Raw genomic sequence first — 20401 nt, forward strand, 5'->3', positions numbered from 1 at the left:
CATGAACGAATCTATTGTAAAACATTTGGTTGCATAGGTGCTACGGTATTTTTTTTTATAAATCCTAAAATTCTTGAGCTTTTTCTCAAAGTGGTAAGTCTTTTTATATTTTTCATTAGCTACAAAATTTAAAATATTGAGAAGCTTGAAAAAACAGCATTTAAAGGAAAAATAAATGTTTGAAATTGTATTCTTAACTATTGGCAATAAATTCTACAAGATTGTCCTTTTTTGCAGTAATTTTTTGCTTCCAATCTGCAAAAAATCGTGATTTTGTAAAAAAAGCCCTTTCAAAAAGCTGAGCATAATTTTCAAAATTTTTAAATTTCAGGTATTTTTAATTGCTTTTGAACGTTATTACGTTATTAAAATACGTTATTAAAATTCCAATGAATTTAATAAAATAAAATATGTTACTAATGTTGAATGTTTTATTCAATACTGTGGCTAAAAAAAAAATAACAAAGTTTCAATGTACAGAAAATGTATAAAAAAAAAAACGTTTTACAATGTATTTACAATCAATTTTATAAGTACCATATTATTTTTTTAAATATTTGTTTTTTTTATCTCCTGATTTTTTGAGAAAATTTAAAAAATTCTTGAAAAACTCTGTATGGATTTTACAAAAAAAAACAATCGTTAGTTGATGAATTAGAGAAATAAATTTAACTGATTTAAACACTTATTTTGGATTTTTGAATTCATGCTTGCATTTTTTCAACTTTCGATTCACAGCACTTAAAAAGCATAAAATTTATAAAAAATGTATTTTCAAAATCTTCTCATAAACTTAAATTTCATTACTTACATTCTGAAGCCATTTCGTTTGTTTGGTACGATTTTATAACATTGTAATTTGATGTAGGAATATTATTTCTGGTCTCTGAAGAACACTTAAAATTCTAATATAAGAAACTGGTGGCCCCTCTGGCTTAACTTAAAGATGAACTTTATCAAAATTCGACCGAAAAAAGTTGAAAGTTGACACTTATACACGCTGATCCTATTTTTCCTGATGGGATTGGAAGTGTAAAGATAGGTCGAGGACCCGTTTGGTTCTTGTTCTATGTTTGGGTGGGGCCGGACAATGCAAAATGACATCGGAATTGGACCGCAAGGAGCTCGCGTGAGGGCTAACACCATCTAATGTCCGGGACTGCGATAAGTTGTCTCAGCATAAACCAAGTCTGATACAGATTATACTTTCCCACAATTTCGTAGCCGGCCTACGGATATTGGATTGGTTGAACACACACACACACACATATCCCTTCAAAGTTGACACTTTTCTCAGTAGAACTGCCAGTTACGGTTGGTGGCCTCCATCATCTCAATTCGGCAGCTCACGTTGCCACTCTGAATGCGTTGACTGCTGTCGGCAATTTGACATGTTTCTGGAGTTGCGAAAGTGATGCGAGTGGGTGCTCGTTAAACCAATTAATATTCATGATGTAAAATGGCCCCGAGTCATCGGCGCATTGTGTGTGCGACAAGTTGCTGGAACTCTGGGTGAGCCGTAATGGCTCTGGTTCGTATGATTTCGACGCCCGGCCATCACTGGCCATCATATCAACCGGTTCCGTATTGTCCTGGCCATGGGGATGGGACACAAAGGAGGCTAGCAGACGTGTCCATGTCTGGTCAGAGATGGGAAAGTCTTTTAGCTGGAATCCTTTAACCATGAACCAATTCCCATCACTGACATTCCCCTCGTGTCTCAAAGTACGATGGTCGAAAAAAGGGTTCGACATTTTTTGTTGTTGATGCCGTCGGTTCTGCCCCAGCTTGATGACCATTGACGAGCCAGACACAAAATGTGTGGACGATTCCCCGTTCCCCCCTCTCAACCCTGGGAAAAATCACGTTGATGGGACGTCCCCGGTCAAAATCAAAGCGCTCGTCCCACTCGTGCTTCGCAAAAAAGGGGATTTCCGCTCCACCGAAGAGGGTGCAGCAGCACCATTCAGGATTGAATTTTATTGGATTGGAAATAACTTGATTAACTTAATTGAATTGAAATCGATAGACGGTTATTTTATTAAGCGTTCCGTGTGCATGGTCGCTGGGACGGAACGAAAATCCACGTGGGACAGCCCGGCCATGGCAGTTGCATGTTTTACACGAGTCCGGAACGTCAGGAAATCAGCGAAAAAAAAAGTTCGGATGGACCACGGCCGGATAATTGCACCATGGCAGTTGAATTTCGTGATTTTACAGTTGATTGCCGTATGTACAATATTTACTCGGCGGACCCTCTTTTTTTTTTTTGTTCCAACTTTGACTACACACTTTGTGTACCCGTTGACTGACGACACTATTCTGAGGGTTGAGCCTGTCTGGTTCTCCGGTTGGTAAGTCTGTCGAAATGGGATTTAATTGCTGAGACTGGAAATCGGGATGCTCTCCGGAGGCGCGCTAAACGTTGGTCCGTGATGATGGAGGACATTTTTCGCCCGTACAACCGGCAATTAAAATTAGACCTAGACGGGTTTGGTTTGTTATTTTGGTGCACTTTTTTTTTTACTTTTCGTCGGTGGATTTGTTAACGTTGCGTGACCAGAGTGTGAATGACAATAATGGTTTGAAAGTTGGAAGTTTTAAGGTTCTACAAAGTACTGCCAGAAGGGGTGACATTGGACTTGGGGGGTTTAGATTGGGCCAAAGTGAGTTTTTAAACTTGACCTTTTCGAAAAAATCAAATGATGGGAATGGATTCAGCAGACAAAATTACAAAAAAAAATGATCAATAAGACTGACGAGACAAACTTATTTAACGTTCTGCAAAGCTTTTTTGATTTTTATTATTAATATCCCAGCAGAATTTGACTTGCATGCATGTTGGAAAAACCTGAAAATATAATTTTGAAATGGCTATAAATATGCGTAGAAACAATCAAATTTTGAAAATCAGGGGTGTTTCAGAAAGGGGAAAACGAGAACTTTAAGATGAATGTATTGGTTTAGTTGTTTATTCAATAGTTCTTTTGTAAAATAGTCGACGAAGTAGCTAATTTTGGCCTAAACTAACATTTCAAACGAGTGCACGGAGAGACCGGCCGGGGCAAATCTAAGAAAATCTTGGTTAATTTAACTAAAAGTATGGGTTAATTTTTTACACAGCTTTTTTTCAACAATTGATTGTTGATTTTGTTAACCCGAAATTGCTGACCACCAGTAACTAAAATTAACTAAAAAAATAGTTGGAATTGCAATTTTTGTTGGTTAAATAGCCGAAAAAAATTCTAGCAGTCGACTGCTAGAATATTTTTTTCAGAAAATTAACTAAAAATTTCTTGTTTTCAGCTGAAATATTGTGGAATATTCTGTTAAAAACTGGCTGGAACATATTTTTCAACTATTTTTCAACAATTTTTTTCGTTGTATCAACTGAAATATTTTTGCATGCAGCAAATTATTAGTGGTTTGTAACAAAATATTTCTTAATTAGACATAATTTATGTAAGTGTTGATATATATTTTCTTTAATTATCTAACGATATAGGCTGGGCCGAATTTCTAGCTATATTTTAACTAATGTCTTACTTGAATACAAAAAAAATATTCGTACATGTAGTCAATAATTAGCTGTTGTTAGCAATATTTTTATTGAATTTGCAGTAAATTTTATAATAATGCCTAACAAATTAATGCTGCTTTTTTTTATTTTCGCATTTATTCTGTCTAAAAATTTAACGTTTTGTACTAATTTGTTTTTTTTTCATTAAGTTGTTAAATTACTGTTAAAAAGCATCAAAACAAATTTTTTTAACTGTTGTTATAAAACATGTAAAGTTTGACTAATGTTTTAAAAAATTACATTGCATTAATCTAAAAAAATAATAAAAAAGCATATTACAAATTTCTCGTGAATTCCTTAAAAATAGAAACCGAGCAAAATTTTCACCAAGTTTTAAGCTTATATTTTTATTATGTTGTATAAAATTAAGTGTTGTATTCACTTACCATCACTGTGAAATCATCCGATAAGTCATCATCATCTACAACGGTCTCAGGACACAGAATTTTCACCAAAGTGAACCTTTTGCTGCAAATAAACATTTTGGAATTTATTGGTAATTTGATACAAAATTCTTAATTTCGGCTATAAACTGTAAAAAGAAACGTAAATAAATGTAATTATAATGAGCAAAGAAGAAATATCAATAATGCTACTTACCAAGCTTGCATTAATTTAACAATTACTTTTGGCAACACACTTTCACTGCATTTGATTCGATTTATACAACGTACTCCGAATCCTGAAAAAATATTTTGAGTTTAACTTACCAGTTTATTGAGCAGTCGTATTGCAACAAAACTTTCAAGATAATAATTATCTTTTTTTATATATTTATATATTTTTATGTTTTGATATTTTACTTCATCTCTATTTTTTATGTTGTCATGTGTACGCATTTCTATGTATTTTATTATTGATGATTCTGAAAAAAAATGTTTCATTAAGATTTTATCCGTCGTAAGCGTGAAGCTTTTAAATGATTCAGTTTTCTAATAAGAATCACATTAGATAAATTATTGTGCAAAAATAAACCCACACTTACTTGGATTAACCAACATTTTGTTAAATTTGCCCGGGCTGCTCCATCCGTTAAGAGTTGGCCCGCATCTCCCTTCTACTGCCCTATCTTTCCATCAAACATTCTTTTAACGAGTTCAACTCACTCGCATTAGAGGTCCTCATGGCGAAGGTCGTCCTGTTGCTCTTCATAGTTTATCACCTGCAAAGAAATCATCAACAAACCTACTCACCAATTCCACCTCCCCAGTTGCGACACTTTGATTTGCCACTTCAACATTAGCCAAATAGTGTTATTTTCACCTTTCACATCCTCTCACTTCATAATTAACAACACAAACTCAACAAATCGACCGCTCTCGTTCGGATCCTGACTTCAAATGACAGACGTAAACAAACCCAAGTTCATCTTTCAAATATTCAACCAATTGTTAATTATATTCAACCAAAAAAAAACTTGATTTTTCTAAAACCAAAGCTAACAGTCGAGCACGTTCATTCGAGTTCGGGAAATCTGTTAGCTTTTTGCCTTTAGCATTTTCAACAAACAGGTTAGTAAATTAATACTAAATTTTAGTTGTTTTAACGGAATATTGGCAGTAACAAGTACGTTTTTGTTACAATTTACGAAAGTAAAATCAACAATTTTTATTGTTAAAATTTCTGGGCACAGTCTCTCCGTGTGTATCTCAAAATTGGGACCATTTGGAGCAGCTACCACTGAACTGATAGTTGATGAAAATTTAAATCACCTTAAAACCACATCATTCCACAAATGTTAATGATTGTTTTCAAATGTAAATAAAACTCATAAATTTCTTGTGTTTTTTTTATTTAGTTAAATAATCATGCAAACATCACAATAAAACTATTTCTGGTACATAAAAAAAATTATTATGATTTATCAACGCAGAAATTCGCATTCAAAATTGTTGATTAGACTCCCTATTCCATGTAATTTTTAAAGCTTTTTGAAAAAAATGTATTTTTCCCTCGGCAAGTCGAAAATCAATTAAAAAAAAATTAGGACCCATTTTTTAAATTTTTTGAGTGAGCAAAATGTTTTTTTTTTCGTTATAATTTTTGTTTTCCTTAAATCTTACATTTTTTGAAAACTAATGATTACAAAACAACTGAACTAGTGTAAAATGCATTTTTATTTTTTTTTATTTCAAATATTGAGATTATGGCTTGTTATTTAAACTTTCGTATTTTTTTAAATTTGTTTGCCCCCCTTCTCCTCGACCCCGGTCAGAGCCGAAGGACAAACACTTTGAAAAATATTTGCATCGGCCTAAATACAATTTTAGAATTTTCAGACCACAGATTGTAAAAATTATTGAAGATAAGGAAAAAAAATCCTAAATGAATTTCTTCGATCTGCGAATATACAGCATACAGCAGTTCCATACGAAAGCTAAAGGAAAAATAAATAAATGTGCTGACTTGGCTCAAAATTGAAGTGGGGGTTCCTAATAATAAGACCAGCATTGGCTATTTTTGTCGATTTTCTAAAAAAAAAACAGATTTTTTTTTAAAAATCCTAAATTTGCTTTTTCGAAAAATCCTAAATATGCTCCATTTTAACAAACGGACAGACGGAATTTTAAGGTAAAATAATGTACCAAAAATCTAACATTTGTAAAAGTCAAATGCCGTTTGACGGTTTCTGGACTAAGGAGCCAATCTCTGAAAATATTTTTATCGGATTTCACGTAACACACTCAAAAATGGGCGAGGTTCATTATTATTATTATTTTTTTAAATAAAATCTGGCCTTTTAAAACGCCCCGCGCGCAAAAAGGAGAAAATGACAAAAACGTCGAAAAGTCAACTTTTTCACTAAAACTGCGATAACTTTAAAATTCTAGCGATGACTTTTTTGGGTTCTCAAATTTTCGTCAATAAAATACGCAGTTTCTTACTAATGCTTTTTATGAAGCCCGAGAATGATGTTGAATTTAGCCAACATTTGTATTCTATTTTTTTTGTCCCTCCTAAAAATGTTATAACTACCTTTCAACACTAAATTTGGCATTTTATGCAAAAAAATTATCTAAAAATTTTGGTAATTTAAAACACACAAGATTTACATGAATTTCTCTGTGATCAGTTACCACATTTTGAATAGGATTTTTTTTCTGGTTACATCTTGTTAACACCAAGATTAAAATAAATTTCAAATAACTGTCAGGCGATAGCCTCTCTATAAGCTGGAAATTTTGAAAAAATAGGCGTGTATGGAGTTAAAAAAAACATTTTTTTTTTTGATAAAAGATACGATAATCTTTTTTCAGTGATTCATCAAATAAGATTGCTTTTTAGATTGCCTGAATAAATTCAAATGTTTAGCCATTTTATATTCTGTTTTAGTTCATCTGCTTCATTTGATAAAAAATAAAATTTCAATTGAATGTGTCATCGATAGTGTCATCGATCTTAGAAATCCTTACTTCTCGCAATAACTGCAAATTTTATCACAACAAATAATCTTGCATAAAAGATCGAGTATGCAAATATTAAAAAAAAACACATTTAATTCGTTTAGTAAATATAACTGTTAATCTATCTGCATTTTACATAAAGAATAAACAAACTGAATATCTTCAAAATAGTTATTCAGCGTTATTGTATTGTAAACCAACAATTTAACCTAACAATGCAAGTAGCAAAACATACAAACAATTCTTTGAACGGCTATCAATGCAAACCACTGTCAATGCTTAAGAATTTCCACATTCCAAACCCATCCTTTCTACGCTTTGTGCCGCCTGACTGTCAGCAATGATAAATGTTGTTTTGCCTACCGGAAACGTGCCCACAGAACACAGAAGTGTCCCACTGCCCAGGTATTTCCCATCCATAGTGCCCTTTTTTGCCCATGGTCCGTGCTGGACCGGGTGGAAATGGTCCAAAGATTTTCCTCTGGGTTGATGAATGAATGTGGACGGAAGGAAAGAGCTCCACAGGGAGATTTTAAAGAAATCCTTTTGCTTTCTTCCGACATCAGAAGGAAATCGTTTGAGAAAGGTACACACTTTGGGAATTTCCCTAAAGGCTTTCCCGGGGAAAATACAAGAATTTTCCGGGTGGGTTGAAAACGGTTGGTGACGATGGCGGTGATGATGATGCTGATTATAAAGTGATGAAGATAAATCTCGTCTCGGGTGATTGTGGGAGGTAGTTGAGGTGGTGGCCACCTTAGTATTAATTCGCTGCGCCGATCTCTGGCGACAGATCTTGAAAGCATTTATCTTCCTTACTTCAAAGAAATGCCGTTTCTCCTACCTCCACGACCCTCAAGAAATGAATGCTTTTAATGGCCAACGAAATTACGGATAGTTTCCGCTTGATAAATTAATTTCCCCGCCAAAACTCAAGAATGCACTTTACTGCTGGTGGTACTGCTGCTGGCGTTGTACTTTTCGAACTTGCCCAAAAGTGGGGAAAATCGATGGCGAACTTTTCCGGTTTCGTTTTCTCGCAAACAATAGCAACAACACTACTCAGAGACGATACAATAAGTTTGCTGCCCACAAAAGAAGGAAGGAAAGTAAGCGAACTGGGAAAACTTAAGCAAACAAACTATAAATTTTTCCCCTCCCACACACACTTCTTATCTACGGCGTTGAAAGATTTATATCGCTGTCATTACTCCGCCGGAGGAACGTGATTTTCCGCTTTCCACTTGGTGCGGACGAAAGTTTTCCAACCCCCGGTCGGTTGTGGCTATTGACGGTGGAGTTGATGGAATTGTACTTTAAGTTGCTCCACCAAATTGTTGCTGAGAAGTGGATTTGATGGAGACGCACGGTAGTTTTGAAAAATAAGCCATCAAAATGCAATTTCCACCCGCGGATCAAAACTTTTCAAAAGCCAAAGTCACCTCAATTAATCTGCAGCCTTCTGTCACTCTAATAACTTCGACTTTTCAAACTTTTAACCCAGAGAAAGCCTTTTCTCTCCTTGAAAAAAGTGATTTCGCTTCCGTGAAACTTTCGGAAAGCATACTCTGCTTCTACGCTATCAGACTCCATTATAAAACGTCTATTCTACATAAACTCACTATAAATGTGTGTGTATGTGTGCCAGGGCGTATGTGTGCACCTGTCAGTGTATGTGCCACGTGGGAAACTTTTTTGCAGAGCAGTGGGCTTTTTTTCTCATCGTTTCGGCAAGAAATATGAAAATTTATGACGTTTTAATTCAAACTTTTTTTCGGGTCCCCGGCTGCAGCCGGAAAGTTGCCGGAATATGAAGGGCTTTTGCTACGGGAACAGCTGATACTTGAGAGGAAAGTTTTTTTTCACTATCATAAATGTTGTCGTAGTTCGTGGAAAAATATGGTTTCAAAAAGCGGTTACTCAAAACATTCTAATAATATTGATGTAGATATTTACATAATTTCTTCTATTAGATTTTTAACAAAATTTATAAAATCTGAGCAAACATTCAATATTACGCCCTTTTGAAATATTAGTTTTGATTTTAAATTTTTGAAAATATTTTTTTCGAAAGGATCGGAGAATTTCACGAATGTTTCATATTTTAACATTCTAAATCGGACCATTAGTTGCTGAGATATCGACATTAGAAAATGGTGGGTTGTTTGGGTGAGACTTAGAAAACATCAATTTTCCTGTTTTTTTAACCTTTGCAAGGCAATATCTCAGCAACTAAGGGTCGTATCAAAATATAGAGAATTTTCTCAGCTTTTCAAAAATATTTTTTTCAAATGTGGGCAAACATAGGCACTTATTTAAAAAAATGAAAAACTGCGACTATTTTCAAAAAAGTTACCTAAAAATGGCTATAACTTGAAAACGGTGCACTTTATAAAAATTCTCTAAAGTACTTTTTGATTGCAAATTCGATTTTGCATCGAAAACTGAAGTTGAAAATTTTTTGCGACCAATATTTCGATTTTTCGAAAAAATCTGTATTGATTCAAAAAATCGTAACTCGGTCAAAGATTTTTTGCCCATTCTGGAAATTACTGAATAGTTTGCATTTGATGTCCTCTAAAACATATCAAAAAACAAAAAAAAAATAAAAATAGTATTTTTTGCAAATCAAGTTTTAGTGACAAAAAGTGAAATTAAAAATCACCAAATTTTTTTACCGTGCATCATTTTTTTTCAGTGTAGTCCACATCGATACCTACAACTTTGCCGAAGACACTAAATCGATCAAAAATTCCTTCAAAAGATACAGATTTTTGAATTTTCATACATCATTTTTGTATGGTCAGCTGCCAAATTTGTATGGAAAATTATATGAACGAACTAATGATGCAAAATGGCTTCTTTGGGCATACCGAAGGCACCAAAAAAGTTTCAGCCGGAATAAAAAATACAAAAAAAAATCGAATGACCGAAATCTCAGAGAATTGCTCACATGATTATTTTCATGATAAACGTTTTTCAAAATACAAAACATTTTCAAAAGCTATAATGTGGTTTGTAATTGGGTGTCAAACGAAGCCAAATTTGGCTAGGATTAAACAACATGAATGCTCCAAATACATTTTTAAAACATTGAACATCACTAAACTTAGTATACAAATAGTATTTACACCATTCATACAACTTGAACTGCACTTCCATAAACTCAAAACTACTTTGCAACCGAAAACAACAATAACATCAACAACCCAGAAAAAGATTAATTTATATTAGAGTTGCTCGCAGCTGTGTTCACCCAGTTTGGTGAGGAAATCAAGCCCCCGGACGGCAAGGGTCGGAAGCTTAATTTATGACTTGCTAAAGTGAGTTTGAACTTTTTGGTGGCAGTGCAAAAGTCAAGCTCATAGCAGCAGCGTCGGCACCGGCACCAGTGACAAAGTTTTTGATCAGCTAGCAGATGAGGTAGGGCAAAAAAAAAACGAGAAACTACTGTCGAGCAAATGTTTTTCCTCGGCACCGTCATCTTGGCCAAGCTGACAGAACCTTGGAGAACATAATCAGCACTATGTTTGACCTTCCCAACTTTGGTGCAAGTTTCGGGGGGAAAATATTTGCTCAACTTTGCATTAGAAGATTAGCTTTTGCTATTTTGAAGTTTATTTGAAAAGTGTTTGATTTAATTATCTTTAAATGAAAATGTATCAACTTTTTAAGTGATTCTCATCCACAAACAAATAATAAACAAAACATGAAAGCTTCCAAAGAACCCCAATCCTAAATCCCACAGCCAACCCAAAACCAGTAAGTTTGGTCATTTCCGGGACAGCGCACAAAGCTTAACACAACATGCTTACGAAAGCTCATGCATGGAAAAGGGTCCTCTCCCTTGAGGAATCCGCTTTTTTGCTCCTCCGTACGCAAGAATGAGATTAATTGATTCTACCCGTGATAAACAGCACCCTGGGGAGGACGCAAGTCGCAATCTGGGGTCGTATTTGCGTTGATGGAGGTGGATTTTGGGCAAATATCAATTTCCGGGCGCTGGAGCGGGATGCGAAGATCGCTGAAGGTGTGATCTCATGGATGGAAATGGAGACGTTTCGGACTGTTATTGTGCGGAACGTTGCAAAAATGTTTCAAATTTCTCGATAAACTTGAGAAAATGGTAAAACCTGAAGTTGACAGCAAATTGATGGGGACAATTTTTCTTAACTTTATTTTTACAATTCCACTTTTTGACTATATCGATTCTGCATTCTGCAGTTTTGGTTTTTTTATTATTTCAGAAATGGAGTCCTTAACATTTTTGTAATACTTCGATTAAGGGATTACTTATATAGTGTTCAGACATGTTTTGATACTCTTTCTTTATTCGACAAAATATATGTGTGACATTCTAAATAAAATGATTTGCTCACCCCATCATACAGGCGTGTTTTTTGGTTATTGATTATTGATTATTGATTATTGATTATTGATTATTGATTATTGATTATTGATTATTGATTATTGATTATTGATTATTGATTATTGATTATTGATTATTGATTATTGATTATTGATTATTGATTATTGATTATTGATTATTGATTATTGATTATTGATTATTGATTATTGATTATTGATTATTGATTATTGATTATTGATTATTGATTATTGATTATTGATTATTGATTATTGATTATTGATTATTGATTATTGATTATTGATTATTGATTATTGATTATTGATTATTGATTATTGATTATTGATCATTGATTATTGATTATTGATTATTGATTATTGATTATTGATTATTGATTATTGATTATTGATTATTGATTATTGATTATTGATTATTGATTATTGATTATTGATTATTGATTATTGATTATTGATTATTGATTATTGATTATTGATTATTGATTATTGATTATTGATTATTGATTATTGATTATTGATTATTGATTATTGATTATTGATTATTGATTATTGATTATTGATTATTGATTATTGATTATTGATTATTGATTATTGATTATTGATTATTGATTATTGATTATTGATTATTGATTATTGATTATTGATTATTGATTATTGATTATTGATTATTGATTATTGATTATTGATTATTGATTATTGATTATTGATTATTGATTATTGATTATTGATTATTGATTATTGATTATTGATTATTGATTATTGATTATTGATTATTGATTATTGATTATTGATTATTGATTATTGATTATTGATTATTGATTATTGATTATTGATTATTGATTATTGATTATTGATTATTGATTATTGATTATTGATTATTGATTATTGATTATTGATTATTGATTATTGATTATTGATTATTGATTATTGATTATTGATTATTGATTATTGATTATTGATTATTGATTATTGATTATTGATTATTGATTATTGATTATTGATTATTGATTATTGATTATTGATTATTGATTATTGATTATTGATTATTGATTATTGATTATTGATTATTGATTATTGATTATTGATTATTGATTATTGATTATTGATTATTGGTTTTTGTTTTTGTTTTTGTTTTTGTTTTTGTTTTTGTTTTTGTTTTTGTTTTTGTTTTTGTTTTTGTTTTTGTTTTTGTTTTTGTTTTTGTTTTTGTTTTTGTTTTTGGTTTTTGTTTTTGTTTTTGTTTTTGTTTTTGTTTTTGTTTTTGTTTTTGTTTTTGTTTTTGTTTTTGTTTTTGTTTTTGTTTTTGTTTTTGTTTTTGTTTTTGTTTTTGTTTTTGTTTTTGTTTTTGTTTTTGTTTTTGTTTTTGTTTTTGTTTTTGTTTTTGTTTTTGTTTTTGTTTTTGTTTTTTTTTTTGTTTTTGTTTTTGTTTTTGTTTTTGTTTTTGTTTTTGTTTTTGTTTTTGTTTTTGTTTTTGTTTTTGTTTTTGTTTTTGTTTTTGTTTTTGTTTTTGTTTTTGTTTTTGTTTTTGTTTTTGTTTTTGTTTTTGTTTTTGTTTTTGTTTTTGTTTTTGTTTTTGTTTTTGTTTTTGTTTTTGTTTTTGTTTTTGTTTTTGTTTTTGTTTTTGTTTTTGTTTTTGTTTTTGTTTTTGTTTTTGTTTTTGTTTTTGTTTTTGTTTTTGTTTTTGTTTTTGTTTTTGTTTTTGTTTTTGTTTTTGTTTTGTTTTTGTTTTTGTTTTTGTTTTTGTTTTTGTTTTTGTTTTTGTTTTTGTTTTTGTTTTTGTTTTTGTTTTTGTTTTTGTTTTTGTTTTTGTTTTTGTTTTTGTTTTTGTTTTTGTTTTTGTTTTTGTTTTTGTTTTTGTTTTTGTTTTTGTTTTTGTTTTTGTTTTTGTTTTTGTTTTTGTTTTTGTTTTTGTTTTTGTTTTTGTTTTTGTTTTTGTTTTTGTTTTTGTTTTTGTTTTTGTTTTTGTTTTTGTTTTTGTTTTTGTTTTTGTTTTTGTTTTTGTTTTTGTTTTTGTTTTTGTTTTTGTTTTTGTTTTTGTTTTTGTTTTTGTTTTTGTTTTTGTTTTTGTTTTTGTTTTTGTTTTTGTTTTTGTTTTTGTTTTTGTTTTTGTTTTTGTTTTTGTTTTTGTTTTTGTTTTTGTTTTTGTTTTGGTTTTGGTTTTGGTTTTGGTTTTGGTTTTGGTTTTGGTTTTGGTTTTGGTTTTGGTTTTGGTTTTGGTTTTGGTTTTGGTTTTGGTTTTGGTTTTGGTTTTGGTTTTGGTTTTGGTTTTGGTTTTGGTTTTGGTTTTGGTTTTGGTTTTGGTTTTGGTTTTGGTTTTGGTTTTGGTTTTGGTTTTGGTTTTGGTTTTGGTTTTGGTTTTGGTTTTGGTTTTGGTTTTGGTTTTGGTTTTGGTTTTGGTTTTGGTTTTGGTTTTGGTTTTGGTTTTGGTTTTGGTTTTGGTTTTGGTTTTGGTTTTGGTTTTGGTTTTGGTTTTGGTTTTGGTTTTGGTTTTGGTTTTGGTTTTGGTTTTGGTTTTGGTTTTGGTTTTGGTTTTGGTTTTGGTTTTGGTTTTGGTTTTGGTTTTGGTTTTGGTTTTGGTTTTGGTTTTGGTTTTGGTTTTGGTTTTGGTTTTGGTTTTGGTTTTGGTTTTGGTTTTGGTTTTGGTTTTGGTTTTGGTTTTGGTTTTGGTTTTGGTTTTGGTTTTGGTTTTGGTTTTGGTTTTGGTTTTGGTTTTGGTTTTGGTTTTGGTTTTGGTTTTGGTTTTGGTTTTGGTTTTGGTTTTGGTTTTGGTTTTGGTTTTGGTTTTGGTTTTGGTTTTGGTTTTGGTTTTGGTTTTGGTTTTGGTTTTGGTTTTGGTTTTGGTTTTGGTTTTGGTTTTGGTTTTGGTTTTGGTTTTGGTTTTGGTTTTGGTTTTGGTTTTGGTTTTGGTTTTGGTTTTGGTTTTGGTTTTGGTTTTGGTTTTGGTTTTGGTTTTGGTTTTGGTTTTGGTTTTGGTTTTGGTTTTGGTTTTGGTTTTGGTTTTGGTTTTGGTTTTGGTTTTGGTTTTGGTTTTGGTTTTGGTTTTGGTTTTGGTTTTGGTTTTGGTTTTGGTTTTGGTTTTGGTTTTGGTTTTGGTTTTGGTTTTGGTTTTGGTTTTGGTTTTGGTTTTGGTTTTGGTTTTGGTTTTGGTTTTGGTTTTGGTTTTGGTTTTGGTTTTGGTTTTGGTTTTGGTTTTGGTTTTGGTTTTGGTTTTGGTTTTGGTTTTGGTTTTGGTTTTGGTTTTGGTTTTGGTTTTGGTTTTGGTTTTGGTTTTGGTTTTGGTTTTGGTTTTGGTTTTGGTTTTGGTTTTGGTTTTGGTTTTGGTTTTGGTTTTGGTTTTGGTTTTGGTTTTGGTTTTGGTTTTGGTTTTGGTTTTGGTTTTGGTTTTGGTTTTGTTTTTGTTTTTGTTTTTGTTTTTGTTTTTGTTTTTGTTTTTGTTTTTGTTTTTGTTTTTTGTTTTTGTTTTTGTTTTTGTTTTTGTTTTTGTTTTTGTTTTTGTTTTTGTTTTTGTTTTTGTTTTTGTTTTTGTTTTTGTTTTTGTTTTTGTTTTTGTTTTTGTTTTTGTTTTTGTTTTTGTTTTTGTTTTTGTTTTTGTTTTTGTTTTTGTTTTTGTTTTTGTTTTTGTTTTTGTTTTTGTTTTTGTTTTTGTTTTTGTTTTTGTTTTTGTTTTTGTTTTTGTTTTTGTTTTTGTTTTTGTTTTTGTTTTTGTTTTTGTTTTTGTTTTTGTTTTTGTTTTTGTTTTTGTTTTTGTTTTTGTTTTTGTTTTTGTTTTTGTTTTTGTTTTTGTTTTTGTTTGACGATTGACGATTGACGACCTGGAAACCATGCCTAAAGTTATGCATTTTTAAGAGGAACATTTTTTTTATTTATTGTATTATTATCATTATCAACTTTCATAAGAAAAAAAATCCATTGCAAAAGTTTTAAATAAATAAGTCAAATGTAAAATTGGATCATAAAATAAATACTTAATATAGATGACCAAATGTCAAAGTATTACTAGAGACTACTAACCACAAACAACGTTCTCTCCTTCCAGCTCACTCCAGCTAATCTTCCCCACCTGGATTTTCCTGACCCATGGGCATGGGTTATTGAGTCAACATAATAAGGTAAGTTCGCATCACCCCGCCTCGTTGTACCAGGATCCACAACTCAGTGAACCTCTAATTGGCGCAAATAATTTCCCACCGATTTACAAAGCCATTATCGGGTGACAGAAAATAATTTGCTTTCCGAGCAGCGGACTCCAAACTAGACTAGTAACGATGGTGGAGAAGGTGGTGTTACGGGGGTGAAATTTATTACTGTCTCCGTGTCACCTCCCTTCTCATTGAAACCAAAAGTCTGGGGTGGTAGGGGGGTCGTTGAAATAGTGCAGTCGTTTGTCTTGCAGCACACGCAAACGCATCGAATCGTATCGCTTCGTCGTCGTCCACGTCGGAAGTGCTGTAAATTGGTGGCGACTATTTACACACTCTGAACCGGTGAAAGATTTAGGTTGATGGTTTGCGATAGTTCAACCAAGGTGGTAAATGGCTAATTAGTGTTAAATTACTGTTTTGACAAATTGCTACTGGCGATTTATGGTATCGCATCGAGTCGATTTTAGCAAAAGCAACGGGAGATTCCTTGATTCCTTGAGATTTTTTTTTTTTCGTTATTAAAGATTTTATTTAAAAGCATAAATTTTTATGATGAAGTTTCAGTTAAACAAGCAGACTACTTTCCTACTCAAAATCGTCCATCGCCACTCTTTTCTTTGACGATAACGATTACAACCTTTCCGTTGTGGCAAGTTCCTTCTTTTACTAGTAGCAGTGGTAGGGCTGCGCAATAGTACAACAGCTCCACCAAGCTGACAAAGCTTATGCCAAGGCAAAGTCCCAGAATTCCACCACAGTTGGCAATAAAGTCCGTCAGTCCAAACAGCTCACCTCGGCGCATTGACAGGAACTCGGTGTCCTTGTAGAAACATTTAACTGGTGTGTAAAATCCGCTGAAAAAAGAAAACACATAAAAAACTTTCCTTTAAGAAAAATATCAAATTCAATACAATGCTCCACTATCAAAGGGTTTCCCATAGAAAATTCCCAACCGCAGGTCATAAGACGCCTTATCATTCGCAGATTGACTTATTTCGGTGTGGAACTTGATAGAGCTGCAAGCTGACATGCAGTTACATGCCATAACCTGATCTTTACTGTTCATTTGAAGAACGCGGTAGGCCTCCTTAATGCATCGCTGCTCAGCTGTACTGCACACTCGTGTTTCTTCCGTTCGAGGCATTGAGAACTTTACGCAACCGCATACTTTCAGCGTGTAATTTGTGATACATTCTAGCTCACAATTGTTTTGATTGTACACGCGAAAGAACTTGAGCTGGCGTTCATTGTTAAAGAAACATTGCCGACGATTCGGAGAATAGCTAAGAAGGTCTTCGGAGGTGACCAAAATTTCCGGCCGAATTGCTATTTCGACATCTTGGTCCAGAGAAATCATCAAATGTTTAGCAAACGGCAGAGGGTACTCATCCGGAGAATGTAAAATCATTTTGAATCTATGTCTTCCCGTACAGTACTCTTCCATATCGCGTTCATCTCTCTCGAGTTCAAACGTTATTGGAAGCGCATATCCCGTGCCTCTCAATGGATGAGTTTCAAAAGGTGCTCCCGGAGCGTATCCATTTTCCATCGACCAATTCACAGCAGTTCGAGTTTCCGTCAAATACTCGTACTGATCATGCAGGACACCATCGTTGAACATATCTTTGGCAGAGAAGCCGTTGTACGTGAAACAGATTCCGTCTTCAGTGAGCGTTTCAGAAATGCGGCCTTCGTTACAAGACTCATCCTCATAACCACACATGACGCTGGATCGAATCAACACTTCATCTAAGAAAGAAACTACTTCCTTTGTCTCGTTTGGATATTTACCGCCATACAACGAATCCATGTGGAAAAAACGGTCACAAATCTGTAGCACTGCCATCAGACGATCAAGTCTATTTTCACTCAACGTTTTATTGGTATGAAAATGTGTGTAAAAATCATCTGTGAAATTCATTACATCCGCACTTATCTTGTCTTCCGGACAGACGGTTATCGCCGGAAACGGAATCTTCCACACCGGCGTAGGTGTATCGTCAAAGCTTACAATAACCGGATTGCTGTCCCACTTTTGGTACACATTCTGTATGAGCATTCCACAGCAGAGTACAGACAAGACAAACGCAATCATCCAGCCAATTCGTCCGAGTATAGTTTTCGACGCTCCGATGTAGTGCATTCCGTGAATTGTGGTACTGGAGCAAAATTCCTCGAAAAGGTCCTTCAGAATGGTTCGCATTTTACGCCAGTTCCAGCTGCGATTTTTCGACCGAAGCGGGCGACGCGAAAAGGGATGAATTTTTCTTGGACTGATCAGTGTAGATTTTGGGCCAAACACTTGCGTTAAATCAAAGCGATCCTGAAAGTGTGACATTTTGATGCAGTTTTAGTTTTGCAGCTTATCTTAAACTAGGTAAAAATGTAATCAGTAATGCAGTCGTAGGTTGTAAGGACATGTCGTGGTGACGTAAATGGAATGGACATGTTACGAATCATTAATCAAATATTTATGTTTTCACTCACATAACCATTGGTATAAAGGTATCAAGATTTTGTGACATATCCAATGGTAATGTTTTTCTTTTATCTTCATTCTTCTAAATATACATTCTGTGATACTTAGTTTCTGTTTAGTTTTAATAACAATCCGTGATTTATTAGCTCGAAACACTGTTAAAAGGTATGATTTTGTTTTGAAAGTCTAACAATACTAACTTAAATTAACACATTGAAACTTCCATCAACTTTTTTTTTATTTAAATTTTTTTGGCTGTATAAAACTCTAAATTATATAACTAGCAATTTCAACAGTGAAGCCTTACTAAATTGAAATATTGGTAAACTATTCTGAAGAATACGATGAGGATGTCAAATTCTTCTACATAAAAAATATGAGAAATTATAGGAAATTGCACACAAAAGCGGGAGTCAGGTGTCTCCATATTTTTGTAGATGGCTCAAAAATTTTGAAGGAGACGCATTGTTTTTAACAAACGGTTTAATTTTTTGAGTTCACATTTTTGTAGTATTTCACAGCATTTTACGGATTTTTATTTGTAAGGTGTTTCACATAACTACATTTATATCTCTTTCTCTCTTCAATTTTCTATCTTGCCAACTGAGCAATTCACTACAAAATCGGTATTTTTTCTTCAATTTTATTTTTTGTATTTTTTAATCCGGCTGAAACTTTTTTGGTGCCTTCGGTATGCCCAAAGAAGCCATTTTGCATCATTAGTTTGTCCATATAATTTTCCATACAAATTTTGCAGCTGTCCATACAAAAATGATGTATGAAAATTCGAAAATCTGTATCTTTTGAAGGGATTTTTTGATCGATTTGGGGTCTTCAGCAAAGTTGTAGATATGGATATGGACCACACGAAAAAAATATACACGGTAAAAAAAATTGGTGATTTTTTATTTAACTTTTTGTCACTAAAACTTGATTTGCAAAAAAACACTATTTTATTTTTTTTTATTTTTTGATATGTTTTAGAGGACATAAAATGCCAACTTTTCAGAAATTTCCAGGTTGTGCAAAAAATCATTGACCGAGTTATGAATTTTTGAATCAATACTGATTTTTTCAAAAATCGAAATATTGGTCGCAAAAATTTTTCAACTTCTTTTTTCGATGTAAAATTAAATTTGCAATCAAAAAGTACTCTAGTGAAATTTTGATAAAGTGCACCGTTTTAATGTTAAATCTATTTTTAGGTGACTTTTTTGAAAATAGTCGCAGTTTTTTATTTTTTTTTAAATTAGTGCAAATGTTTGCCCACTTTTGAAAAAAATATTTTTGAAAAGCTGAGAAAATTCTCTATATTTTGCTTTTTTGAACTTTGTTGATACGACCCTTAGTTGCTGAGATATTGCCATGCAAAGGTTCAAAAACAGGAAAATTGATGTTTTCTAGGTCTCACACAATCAACCCAACATTTTCTAAAGTCGATATCTCAGCAATTAATGGTTCGATTTTCAATGTTAAAATATGAAACATTCGTGAAATTTACCGATGTTTTCGAAAAAAAACATTTTTAATTTTTTTTAACCAATACTAACATTTTAAAAGGGCGTAATAATGAATGTTTACATCGAAAAATGAAGTTGAACAATTTTTGCGACCAATATTTCCATTTATTGAAAAAATCGGTATTGATTCAAAAATTCATAACTCGGTCAATGATTTTTTGCACAACCTGGAAATTTCTGAAAAGTTGGCATTTGATGTCCTCTAAAACATACCTGAGAATAAAAAATAAAAATAAAAATAGTGTTTTTTTGCAAATCAAGTTCTAGTGACAAAACGTTAAATAAAAAATCATCATTTTTTTTACTGTGTATCATTTTTTTCCAGTGTAGTCCGTACCCATACCTACAACTTTGCCGAAGACAACAAATCGATGAAAAAATTCCTTCAAAAGAGACAGATTTTTGAATTTTCACATATCATTTTTGTATGAACAGCTGCCAAATTTGTATGGAAAGTTATATGGACAAACTAAAGATGCAAAATGGCTTCTTTGGGCATACCGAAGGCACAAAAAAAGTTTCAGTCGGATTAAAAAATACAAAAAAATCGAACGACCGAAATCTGAGAGAACTGCTCTACATTTTTGTGAAAAATTGTTTATCAAGGTATTTTTGTTGATCAGATTGAACAAAATGTGATTGAAACGTTTAAGCACTAAGAACATGCCTACTATGGATCAAAATTTATGTCTATCGATGGCAACTGGTTCGGGGAAACATTTTCTTTGGGTGAAGAAAAATACGTTTTCATTGTTAATTTAGGTGGTCCAAGTCCGGGTATCCCCACCCCCCTTGGTGCAATCTCCTGAAATAAGAGAAAATGAAACTAACAAAACACTGCCTTTTTTATAAGAGAAATCTGTTCTCATTCTGGTAATGGCAATGCACGAGCC

At 32.5% G+C, this 20401-nt stretch overlaps 2 protein-coding genes across 2 annotated transcripts in view; one reads left to right on the forward strand and one right to left on the reverse strand.

The window, feature by feature from the left end:
• LOC120432544 (uncharacterized) overlaps nucleotides 1-20401 on the forward strand; it is a 658780-nt gene that overhangs the window by 205223 nt on the left and 433156 nt on the right. The window contains exon 2 of the mRNA XM_052708498.1: nucleotides 15414-15476. The gene's annotated coding sequence lies outside the window, so the exon portion shown is untranslated. The remainder of the gene's footprint in view (nucleotides 1-15413; nucleotides 15477-20401) is intronic.
• LOC120432540 (pickpocket protein 28-like) lies at nucleotides 16288-17841 on the reverse strand. The gene has a single exon (XM_039597766.2). It carries the CDS (start codon nucleotides 17710-17712, stop codon nucleotides 16414-16416), a length of 1299 nt encoding a protein of 432 aa, XP_039453700.1. The 5' UTR covers nucleotides 17713-17841; the 3' UTR covers nucleotides 16288-16413.

This window comes from Culex pipiens, chromosome 2 (genome assembly GCF_016801865.2).
Source record: "Culex pipiens pallens isolate TS chromosome 2, TS_CPP_V2, whole genome shotgun sequence".
Classification (NCBI taxonomy): domain Eukaryota; kingdom Metazoa; phylum Arthropoda; class Insecta; order Diptera; family Culicidae; genus Culex; species Culex pipiens.